This window comes from Oratosquilla oratoria, chromosome 1, assembly GCF_046742065.1.
Source record: "Oratosquilla oratoria isolate Oo_2021 chromosome 1, ASM4674206v1, whole genome shotgun sequence".
Lineage (NCBI taxonomy): Eukaryota > Metazoa > Arthropoda > Malacostraca > Stomatopoda > Squillidae > Oratosquilla > Oratosquilla oratoria.
The window spans coordinates 94101707-94114553 of record NC_134777.1 but is presented as its reverse complement, the minus strand read 5'-3'; the positions used below and the strand labels follow the sequence as shown (position 1 = coordinate 94114553).

General features: G+C 38.9%; 1 protein-coding gene across 2 annotated transcripts in view; it reads right to left on the bottom strand.

The window, feature by feature from the left end:
- twf (twinfilin actin binding protein) overlaps positions 1-12847 on the bottom strand; it is a 48621-nt gene that overhangs the window by 13786 nt on the left and 21988 nt on the right. For both annotated transcript variants that reach the window (XM_076181631.1, XM_076181685.1), the window contains 3 exons: positions 6912-7074; positions 3351-3422; positions 1178-1343 (listed from right to left, as the gene is read on the bottom strand). In XM_076181631.1, coding sequence (XP_076037746.1) covers positions 1178-1343; positions 3351-3422; positions 6912-7074 — 401 coding nt within the window. The remainder of the gene's footprint in view (positions 1-1177; positions 1344-3350; positions 3423-6911; positions 7075-12847) is intronic.

The window sequence follows — 12847 nt, the reverse complement described above, 5'->3', positions numbered from 1 at the left end:
ACTACCCTTGCATTTACCTCTCGCACCACCCCATCCATGTATAAGAGAAGGCATAAGGGGAATAAATACATAAATAGATAAACTATAAATACATCAAATGCAGGACCTTCACGACATAGTTCGTGCATGACTGTTAATGTTCTAAGCATGCTCCAAATGTTCTCCAATGTTTTGGGCTAACAAAGAAGAAAAAGAAGAAAAGTAAGACACCAAATTTCAATCAGCATGACACTCATGTCAGTGCTAGTGCACGCGAGCTCTGCATGAAACCCAAAAAACCCAATCAGAAACCCTCACTGTGTTTAGCACTACCCACTGAACACCAGTGCTACATGCCAGTTTGTGATTATCTTACAATGCTATTTCAGAAATAGTTCGTGCATGACTTAACGTTCCAAGCATACTCCAAATACTTTCCAATATTTTGGTCCAATGGAGAACAACGAAAAAAGTATGACACCAAATTTCAACATTAATGTCACTTTGTGCGAAACCCAAAGAAACCAATCTGAAATCCTCACTGCATGAAGAAACAAATAAATACATACATACCAAAAGGCTTTTTCCCTCTTACAAGGGGAGAGGGTGTCTAAGTCAAAGCATATACCCACCCTACATGTATCCAAAACCCATTCATTCTTCAACCATTCAAAACTCTTCTTCACACCGTGTGGGTTAATGGTCATCCTTGTCTCCTGCCACACAACTCGGGTCTATGACAGTGCAGCAAGACACAATGCTTCCATAGCCTGACAGCCAGGGAAGGTTTACCCCCACCTCTTCATTATATGGTGACCCCTTCACACCTTGTCTGATCAAAAACATTCACATAGCACACAAGAGCATCCCTTTGGGCCATACCATTTCTTTATTCATTTACAATCACTCTCCATTCACTCCTACCTTTCGCACTCTCTTCCTTGCTTGACAGACATTCCTTTTACATCCAATGCTCCCTTTCCCCTGTCCTTCTACCTCATTCTGAGCCTTCCTAAGTTCATTCCATCCACTTCTGCTTTCCAGATATTCCAAGCTCCTTACACTTTCCATGCATCCAAACCTTCTCAGCATTTTTTAATCTACCCTTTCCTGTCATCTACATTTAAAGAAAAATTAAAATGAAACAAAGAAAACATTATAATCTATACAAGTCACTATCAAATCAATCTTCACTTACCAATCCTGAGTTGCACATACTGCAACTCTCCTTTGGCAAATTTGTTGAGTGCCGCTAACCCATCACTGACAATAGGGAAGGCAACACCTGCCAATGTCTGGTGCTTTGAATCCACTCCAATATCAACACCAACCTCCAACTTTTTTATCTCGTTCATCTCTTCTTCCTGTTTAAAAAAATTGCAGGCATAATCATCATCATAATCCTTGAAATTAAATTATACTAACCATTTCTAAACAAAATGAACAAAAACTGTGTGATTCTGATGTATGGGCTACTGATGAACTGCAACACTGACATACGTCACTAGTCTGATCGAAATCTAAGACCTTATACATGTACTCGTATATTTATGAGAGAGAGAAAAATATATAGAGTATATATATGTCCAAACAGCTGTAAAGTTGGCAAGGCATGAAAGAGGAAAATCGTCATCCATTTTGTTCCTATCATTACTGTTTCTTCCACTCTTTCCCATTTAACCCATGTGAAGATTGCTCCTCAACAGTTTACCAACATTACTGCCAGCTGCCATGGTAGGAGTTTCAGAAGGATCAGTTTGTTGAATAGTTTGAAAAGCTTATGGGAGGATATTATTAAGAGGATTAGAAGAGGAACAGAGGGAGTAATTTGGAAAGGTAGGGGTTGCAAGGATAAGAGTTTTGTGGTAAGACAGATATGTGAATAAGCTTTAGCAAAGGGTAAGGATGTTTTATGGGTCTTTAAGAATTTGGAAAAGGCTTATGACAGGGTAGACACAAAGGCATTGTGGGAGGTTTTCCAGATGTATGGAACTGGAGGAATCCTGTTAAGGGTAGTTGAGTTTTTATGAACATAGTGGAGCCCTTGTTAGAATTAGAAATGGAGAGAGTGAGTTGTTTGAGGTAAAGGTGGAAATGCGCCAGGGATGTGTCATATCGCCATGGCTGTTCAATATGTACATGGATGGGGTGGTGTGGGAGGTAAATGCAAGGGTAACGGGCAGGGGATTGGAGAAGGTTAAAGAAAATAGAGAAAAGTGGGAGATAAGCCAGTTGTTGTTTGGTGATGACACTGCATTTGTGGTAGGATCAGAGGGGGGAATAAGGAAGTTAGTGACGGAGTTTGGGAAGGTGTGCGAAAGAAGATAGTTGAAGATAAATGTGGGTAAAAGTAAGGTGATGAGATGTACAAGGGGAAAGGATGGCAGCAATTTGGAAGTGAGTCTTAAAGGAGAGAAGCTGGAGGAAGTGGATAGCTTTAGATACTTGGGGTCGCATGTGGCAGGAGTGGAGGTTGAGGTAAATTGTAGATTGAGAGAATCACTGTATGGGGCAGAGACATGGAACAAAAGAAAGGAAGAGAGGAGAGTTTAAATGTGTTTAAGATGAAATGTCTGAGAAGGATGGTAGGGGTTACAAGGTTGGATAAAGTGAGAAATGAGATGAGGAGATTAAGGGCAGAAAAGGAGATGGGAGATAAGGTTCATGAAAGAATATTGGAATAGTTTGGACACATGGAAAGAATGAGTGAAGAAAGATTAGTAAAAGAAGTGTAGAAGGCAGAGGTGGATGGAGTGAACATGAGGGGGTGACTGAGGATGAGATGGATGGATGGGGTGAAAGGAGCACTGAGCAAGAAGGGGACGACTGTCGAGGAAGGGAGAAGGCAGAAGATAGGGGTGAGTGGAGAATGGGATGGAGAGGGGGGATTTGCTGATTAAATGAAACAGCCTTGCTGTGGATGTGCTGTGTCTAGCTGCATTGCTTCCAACCCAGGGCAACGGGTGAGATACAGGGATGACTGTTGTTCAGAAGGAGCCAAGATGAGAAAGAGGGAGGGATGGTGGATGGGAGTGGAATGGCTGGGGATGAAACAGTAGGAGTAGAAATATGTCTTTTGACTTTGGCTACCTCGCTTGTAAAGGAGAGGAAGCCCATGGTATATGTACAAGTTCTGATCCTAAGCTGTATAAAATCATCTGATGCTACTACAATAAAATGAAGTATGCCACCAACATACATATACCAAAGGCTTTTTAACCCCTTGCAAGGGAGGTAGCCAAAATACAAAGGCATAAAATCCGATCCCACCCATTCCATCCCCACATACTCCACTCCCATCCATCCCCTTCCCACCAACATGCCACAGTTAAAAACGTACTTTTCAAACTTAGGACAAAAACATCACTTACACGTTCTGTGAGAGGTGCTGGTGCTGCTGAAGAAGTTCTATGTTTCTTAAGTCCATTCAGATTGATGTCATCCTACAAAATCAAGAACAAACTTATAAACAACTCTGGGAATTATGTATGAATGTCTATAACATAGTCATACCAGCATTGAAACAGTACCAACAGAGACAAGGCCCTGTCATGAACTTAAAATGCCTTAGATGCAACCACCACACAGAAGACAGAACCCCATCCTACACTACACCACTCATCTTACCCAGACAACATAATTTTTTTTTCCTTGAATGACTTATGGGCCAATCCAGTAGCTATTAGCACTTGTGGTCTGTGGGTCTCCTACAAGAGGCCTGTGGCAATGGAACGAGTTACACAAGCTATGATTTTATTTTTAATATCCTAATCATATATTTTCTGCTGAGACCAGTGATAGGTATCTGATAATGGTGTATTGGTGTGGTGGTGGCAGTTGCTGTTGTTGTTGTTGTCGTTCCCTAGACTGTCTGTCCGAGCAGTCCCGTCTCCCCAAGGAATGCCACAGCCGAAACTGGGTTTTCCCACAAATCCTTTATAGAGTGTATGATGTGTTGTTTGCGTGCATGATTGTGTATAATGCAGTCTTCCATTATGTGTTGTATGGTATGGGGTGAAGTGTTACATCCTGGGCAGCTGTCCACAATGCGGTAATCCAGCCTCTTCTGGTAGCTTAGAAGTGCTGGGTGGTGGCCGCACCGCAGTCTGGCCAGGTGGACTCTGTCCTTTCGTGGGAGAGAGGATTCAGAAGGGTGGATATCAGGGGGTCTGACATGCAGCAGTGTGTTGTCTTTCAGTGTGTTAATGGAGCAGTGAGTGATATGATTATGAATATGTTTCCCGAGGCTGGTATTTGGTGGTTGTGGAGGAAGAGAAGAGAGTATCTGTGTGTGATACAGGTCTTTGGGGGTTGTTTTAATGTTTCTTGGTGTGTGTGGGTGTTCTGCTATGTAGTGTAGCGGGTGTGATGTGTTTGTGGTGGCTGCAGCAAGTGTTTGTGTGCCTCTCATGTCGAGGTGGTCCTTGACTTTGAGGACTTTTGTTTCATGGTGTAAATGGTCTGTAGGTGTTGTATTTGTGCAGCCTGTAATTGTTTTTAGGGCTTTGTTTTGTATGATTTGAAGGGTGTTGTGGTGTGTCTCACTGAGATTAAGAGCCCATGCAGGACTCGCATAATTCATCACTGAGCGTATGCATTGTTTGTATATTGTTGTATTAGTTTCTTTGTTTTATCCAAATGTTGTTCCAGTGATTGACTTAAGTGCGTTAAGTCTAGGTGTGCATTTGTTTTTTATGTTTGTGATGTGTTGTTTGAAAGACATGGATGTATCGTATGTTACACCAAGAATTTTCGGTGTGTTTGTGTGTGGTATTAGAGTGTTGTTGATGTAGAGATGAGGTATGTATTTGTGTTCTTTTGTCCAGTTGGTGAGAAGTGTTGCTGTAGATTTGGTTGGAGCTATTTTGAGTCTGTTTGTGATGAACCATGTGTTGAGTGTATCAAGGTATGGCTGGATTATTTCTGCAGCTTTGTCTGTGTTACGATGTGTGCATGCGATTGTTATGTCGTCTGCGTAGGAAGAGATTTGTATTTCTGATTGATTGATTGATTTATGGAATATTTGGCTCGAAGGCCAAGCGCCGGAGCCGGATTTGTATTTCTGAGGTGTCTGGTGTGGGTAAGTCATGCATGTATAGATTAAAGAGCATGGGGGATAGAACAGAGCCCTGCTGTTGTTGTTGTTGCTCCCTAGACTGTCTGGCCAAACAGTCCTGTAAACGTCACAGCTGGAACAAGGTTTTCCCACAAATCCCTTGTAGTGTATGTTATGTTGTTGGCATGTGCGCTTGTGTATATTGCAGACTTCCATAATGTTTTGTATAGTATTGGGTGAAATGATACATTCTGTAGTTACATGCAATGTGGTAATCCAGCTTCCTCTGGGAACTTAGGATGACTGGCTGGTGGCTGTAATGTAGCCTGGCCAGGTGGGCCCTGTTCTCTCAAGGGGAGAGGATTCAAAGGGAAGACATCAAGGGATCAAGCATGTAGCAATGTGTTTTCTTTCAGTTTGTTGATGGAGCAGTGAGTGTTATGATTGTGGACATGCTTCAGGAGGCGGCTGTCTGGTGGTTGTGGAGAAGAAGAGTATTTGTGTGTGATATAGGTATTTGGGTGTTGTTTTGATGTTTCTTGGAATGTGTGGGTGTTCTGTCTTGTAGTGCAGTGGGTGGGCTGTGTTTGTGGAGGTTGCTGCAAGTGTTTGTGTGCCTCTCATGTCAAGGTGATCCTCGATTTTGAGGAGTTTTTGTTTAATGGTGTAAATGGTCTGCAGATGTTGTATTTTTGCAGCATGTATCTTTAAGACATTGTTCCATATAGTCTATAGGGTGTTGTAGTGTGCCTAGTGAGGTTAGGGGAATAATTATTCACTGCATGCATATATTGTTTATATACTGTTGTTATAGTTTCTTTATTGTATCTGAATTCGTACCTTCAAGTGATTTAAACATGTTGAGTCTAGGTGTGCATTATGTCTTTATGTTTGTGATGTGTTATTTGAATGACATGAATGTATCCTATGTTATGCCAAAAATCTTGGGTATGGTATGAGGGTATTGTTGATAAAGACGTTTGGTATGTATTTATGTTCTGCTGTCCAGTTGATGAGAAGTGTGGCTGTGGGTGAACCAGGTGTTGAGTGTGTTGAGGTATGGTTGTAGTACTTCTGCAGCTCTGTCTGTGTTATGGTGTGGACATGTAATTATGTCATCTGCATGAGAAGAGATTTGTATTTCTGGGATGTGGGTATATTGTGCATCTACAGATTAAAGAGTGATGGTTCTGGAAGATGGACAGCAGAATCATCTCCCTGCTGCCAATTTTTAAAACCCGTCAACCACCCTTAGCTCCTTCCAGATGTGTGGCCCAAAGCCGCCACTTATGGACCAAGCCTATGGTCTCTTATCAACTTCATTTGTATTTCCTCCACCTTCTAAGATAAGGAGATCTGACTACTGGTTACTGTCCCCACACCATCTCCTACTACTTCCAGCCAATGACGAAAAAAAAAATAAATAAATAAATAAATAAATAAAATAAATAAATACATCAATAAATAAATAAATAAAATATAATAATAATAATAATTATATTTCATACTAACCCAACACTGATAGGTCTAAAGTTTCTCCCCATAGAGATCTATAAAAGGGTATGAGGACCAGTGCTAGCCACTTTGGGGCTGCAGGTTTCCAGGCAGTGAAACTTGAGATATTTATATTTCTGCTTACACAGATTAAGCAGTCACTCCCTCTAAGCCACATCCCCACCATGAACTCTACAGTAAATTACATCTTTGTTTTACAACAGTTGGTGCAAAAGTCAAAGCAAGGTCTAGGTTACTAGAACTTAATATGAACCACAACAAATATAAAAAAAAAAATCCACAGCAAATGTGTTTAAATGTTGCAATGCCTCACTAAACAACACCAAATGCTTCAACCAATGCTTCAACAACAACAACCAACCTTGATGGTGCCAAAAAGTTCATCTTTGATTTGTGCAGCTCCAAAGTCTCGTTTGAGTGTTGCCTTTGTGGAAGCGTAGAGCATCTTCTGCCTTGTTGGTGAGTCATCTGGTGACCAGCTGATCAGGACCCACTCGTAGCCACCGTTTGATTGAGAATCCAACCTATCAATTATGAAAACTTCATTGACGGTGTATTATGTTTTATACTTCAATTACCTTTTCAAAATAAACCTAGCAAAAAGCTTTAACCTACTTCTTCAACTATAACTCCAAAATGAATTTGTACAATGACACAAACTTACTTTCAAATTTGATACAGACAATAAATACTCGTATTATAACAGCCCAAACATTATGAAACTATTATTGCTGCTTCTATCTACTGTAACATTATGAAACTGAAGCAACATAATAAGCAAACACTCAGGAATTTTAATTAGTATTATTATTTTAATGTCATCCACTTGCCAAACTTGTTTCCTTACAACTTAATATGAACCAGGAGGATCTGGTCATCATAATGTATCATCAAACATGTACAAGTTGAAAAAAAAAGTCACTACACAATGTCAATACATGTTAATATTGGTTAAAGAAATACTACAAACTGAGACATGCATTTGTGTATACATATGCATGCACAAATGATACAATATTCCTACACAAACTTGCACTAATATACCTAATACAACAGAAATTTCCTAAGTAACTCTAGCCTGTAGACCATATACTAGTATTTAATCCACAGGGTGAACACAATTGTGTGCATTCTGTAATTAGCAATTTCTTAGGTTTTTCGACAAAGAGCATATCCACAAGTATGGACATGTTTTACGATTAGGGCAACACTCATTACATAAGCTAACAGTAACACAGTTAAATCTTAAGAATACTTGACAACAAAGAACCAGGTCAACCTGTGGGAGTGGTACTACATGCTTGTTTCAGTCCTCATCATTAGTGATCTTTCCACAGTATCAAGGAACCCTGAAGATCAAAGAAAGAGGATGCATGACCCAAAATACAAAAATACCCATCCATCAAGTGCAGAGGTGTTGCCAGTGATTAAGGACAACAAGATATGAAAGTAATACAAGAGCAAGACGAAACAATGCAACAAAATGGGATTGTGTACCATAACTACATTCTAAGCACAAATAAAAAGGGAGATACTCTTCATCACAAACTCACATAAACACACATACCAATCAATCAATCAATCCATTGCTCTGTTCTCTTTTGCAAAAGACCTGTAGCCTCTAGGATACTGGCCAGTCTCCAGTTCAGCCCAAAAGTCATCCATTGAAGAAATTTTGTACAAGTCAGGAGTGATCAAGTGTAGGAAAGTGTACAGATACACTATGGTCTTGGATTATGTGCTGGACTTGTGATCAACAGCTATTATACTTCTAATCTATGGGTAATGCTCTGACCTCACTCACACACAAAGTCTCTTGTTTGCCAAGAAAATACAGACACAATTTCAACATTGCCTATTTTCTTTGTTCTACAACATTCATATATTTCCCCCTTATATGGTGAAGTGGCCAAGTCAAAGCACACACACACTTCATACATATTGGGACTTGTTAGAAAAAACTTGAAAACAGCATGCCTGACACATATAATTAACACCATGTCAATCCTCTTAATAAGGACATGGATACAGGTCATCTTGGATTTTGCATTATCCAGGACAGCTTTTGTCCCCTTCACCCTGGATAATTTAAGTCATACTGTAATAGATTTAAGTATACCAGTATTATGTCTGAAGACCAGATCCTCCTTTTCATATAAAAATAAAAAGTAGCATAGCAGCTGTAGGTGTTTAGTTGCATTCTTAAAAGAAGAATTAAAGCCAATATATGCTTAAGCAATATCAGCCAAGACGAAACAATGAAAAAAATGTTTATATAAATGAATTAATAAACTTCCAACCTTAATAAACATACATACACATACCAAGGGCTTCTTCTCCCTGACATGGGAAGTAATTAAAGTCAAAAGGCATAATTCCACTCCCTCCCATTCCACCCCCATTCATTACCGCTCCCTACCTTAATACAAACAAAATATACCATTAATATAAGATACACTGTAATTCTTTATGCTGAAATACTGCATATAGAAGTTCAGTAATTCTTCTTGCTACTATATACAGTGGAACCAAAGATGGACACCAGCAAATGGTGGTCCTATAAGACAGAGAGAATCATCTCCCTGCTGCCCATCTTCAAAACCTATCAACATCTTCACTCCCACCCAGAGGTGGCCTCCATACAGAGCCCAAGATATCTTTGAACTTTTTCACATCACAGTGATTCAAATTAACATCACAAACCCCCCCTATCTTACAGAGGACTTTGTAGCATGGAATTTAATGAAACACGCCCTTGGTCAAACTCACTGGTGGCAGGGTTCAAATTACTATCACCTTGACCTCCACCACAAGTAGCGACGCTCCAACCCACTCAGCCAGGGAACATCCATATTTCAGATCATAAGAGCTGAAAACCAGCAACTGTTCCCCTCCTCCTACTATTAGTAGAAGTTGATAAGTCATACATTAATGATATCTTTGAGAAGACCTATGCATCACTATCAGCTACTGTGACACTGCTGGTTTCTAGTCTATGACACTCAAGGCAACAATCATTACTATACACTGAATATCTGAAGAAACAGCCCTTCAGCCCTACAAGTGAAATAGCTAATTCACACATAACAAATAATATTAGAAATAATGATAATTGTTGCCTCAAGTTTCACATACATATACCAAAGGCTTTTTCCCCCTTACATGGGAGGTAGCCAAAAAAACAAAAGGCATTCAAACCATTCCCACCCATAACACCCCTAATACACTCCACTCCTCTCCACCCTGTACCCTCCCTCTTATCTTGGCACCTCCTGGATGACGGGTCATCCCTGCATCTTGTCCACTGTCCTGGGTCAGAAGCAGTGTCACAAGACACAGCACATCCACAACAAGGCCGCTTCATAAAATAAAGTTTCACAGACTAGAAATATGCAGTCCAACAGTACATACATATACCAAAGGCTTTTTCCCCCTTTCAAGGGAGGTAGCCAAAAGTAGCTAGAATATTTCTTGAGCCTTCCTATAAATCTCTGGGACTACTCTCTGTGTTGTATCAGTGTGGGCATTTTATGTCATTTGGTTATCAGCTCTCCATATGTAAAAAGGTCGAGGAAATACAGTTGAAACCGAGAGATCTTGGCTCCACTCCAAAGACTGAATCTCAGCCCCTTAGGGTTGCACTCCATGTCAAGTGAAGGTGTTAACATTTTGAGAATGAGAAGCAGATTGTATTCTCTGCTGTCTACTTTGGAGTACCACTACAAACAGGTTCCTGTCATTGGTCCCACATCTTCCTAAAACAATATAAACAAGGAACATGCATGACTTTATTCTAGGTATATATCCATACACAAATATATATATATATATATATTCTAAAAGGCCTTTTCCCCCGCAAGAAAATAATTATTGGGATGCATACAGAATTTATACTTTTGCCAATACAACTACAGTACATAACTTCACATATAAAAATGTGAAAGAAAACATCTTTCACTGAGAAAATACATTACAAAATTCATGTACCTAATATCTACAGTCCTTCACATTCTGACAAAACGACTTAAATATTTATATAAAAGTTCAATGCAATTGTGCTTTGACAGGTGACCCTGAGGTACATAAAGCTAATGGGTTCTAGTGATCAATGCAATAAAATCTAGCTATACCAAACCTTGTTACACTGAATTTCAGCTATATCAACCCTAGTGAAACCTACCAACCATTTGTCTTACAAAATGAACAAGGTTGGTATATGCAATGAAACATTCTGTATGGATGGAGGTCATATGAAAGATTTAAATACATAGGCACATACAGTACACACTTTCGGCTATAATGAACAAGAATCCCCCCAATATATATATATATATATATGTATATATATATATATATACACATATATATATATATATACACACACATATATATATATATATATATATATATATATACACACATATATATATATACACACATATATATATATATACACATATATATATATATACACATATATATATATATATACATATATATATATATACATACATATATACATATATATATACATACATATATATATATATATACATATATATATATTCATTGTATATATGGGCAGGAGATTTTCTCTCAAGCATGTATGGTTAAACTTGATGGCAAGATTATTATTGCAGAGTTTTTTATCTGCCTTTTCTCTTTCCTAAACGATGAGACAAAATTTAAGAAGATCTCAAGAGACCCTACAGACTCCCTCAAAAAGAAAATTAATAAACTAGTAGATTGTGCAAACGCGGTTAAAGGAGGCATAAAGCTTCCTAAACCTACAGGCGACTACGAACTAGGGTACTGCTATGGCAATGTTAAAACCCATAAACCCGGCAACAAGCTACGTCCAATTATCTCACAGATACCATTACCTACTTACAAAATTGCCAAAAAACTGGCTGAAATCCTCACACCTTACACTCCCGCTGACTACAATGTCAAATCCGCCACTGATTTTCTAGATCTTTTAGCAAACAATAACTCAAAAGGCATTATCGCTTCGTTAGATGCGGAGTCCCTCTATACTAACATCCAAGTTGACCGCACTATTCAATATATAATAGACAGAGTTTATCACAATGATACCACACCTAACTGTGATATCCCAGAGAAAATAATGAAAGACCTTTTGGAATGTTGCACCAAAGAAGCCCCCTTTATGTGCCCTAGAGGAAATAAATATTGCCAAACCGATGGTGTTGCAATGGGATCACCACTTGGAGTACTTTTTGCTAACTTTTTTATGGGTAGCATCGAAAATGAAATTTTCGCAAATCTGCAAAAACCTCACATTTACTGCAGATATATAGACGATATTTTCGTCAAAGCTGAAAATTGCCAACAAATAGACGATCTAAAAGAACGATTAATAGAGACATCTGGCATCAATTTTACAATTGAGCACAGCATAAATGGGTCCCTTCCCTTTTTAGACACATTAGTGAAACAGAGAGATGAAGGCACATATGACACATCTGTGTACATAAAAGCATCTAATTCAGGACATTGCCTAAATGGGACTAGCGAATGTCCCCAAAGATACAAAGATTCTACCATCAGCGCTTATATTAGAAGAGCTCTTAGTCACTGTAATAATTGGGAAACAGTACATAATGAGTTAGAAAGAGCTTCTCAGACCCTTATGAATAATGGATTCGCCAATAAGGATATAGAGCGAATCACAAAAAGAACTTTAGACAAATGGTACCAGGACAAAAGCCACCCAGACAAAATCCCACAGGACAAAAGCCACCCAGACAAAATCCCACAGGACATTAACGCCAAAAACCTGATTAAAATTTACTATAAGTCCTTCTTCTCCACAGCCTACAAAGAAGATGAAAGGGTTATGCAACAAATTATTAAAAGAAATATTAAACCTAAAGAAGAAAACTCTAAAGTACAACTGATTATATATTATCAAAATAAAAAGACATCTCAACTGCTACTAAAGAATAATATAAGAGAAAGTAAAAGTGACCTTCAGAGAACTCACGTCATATATAGGTACACGTGTAAACTTGGGAACTGTGCATCCCAACCTTCAAACTATATTGGCATGACAACAATGAAGCTCTCACGCCGGTTATCATACCACCTCTCTTCAGGAGCTCCCAGAAACCACCATCACTCTGCTCACAAAAGAAATTTAAATAAAGAAACTCTAATAGAAAACACAGAAGTGCTGGCAACAAATCAAGACCATAGAAGGCTACCTATCCTCGAAGCTCTCTTTATTAAAGAAACATCTCCCAATCTCAATATACAAACTAGGGATTTAGAAGC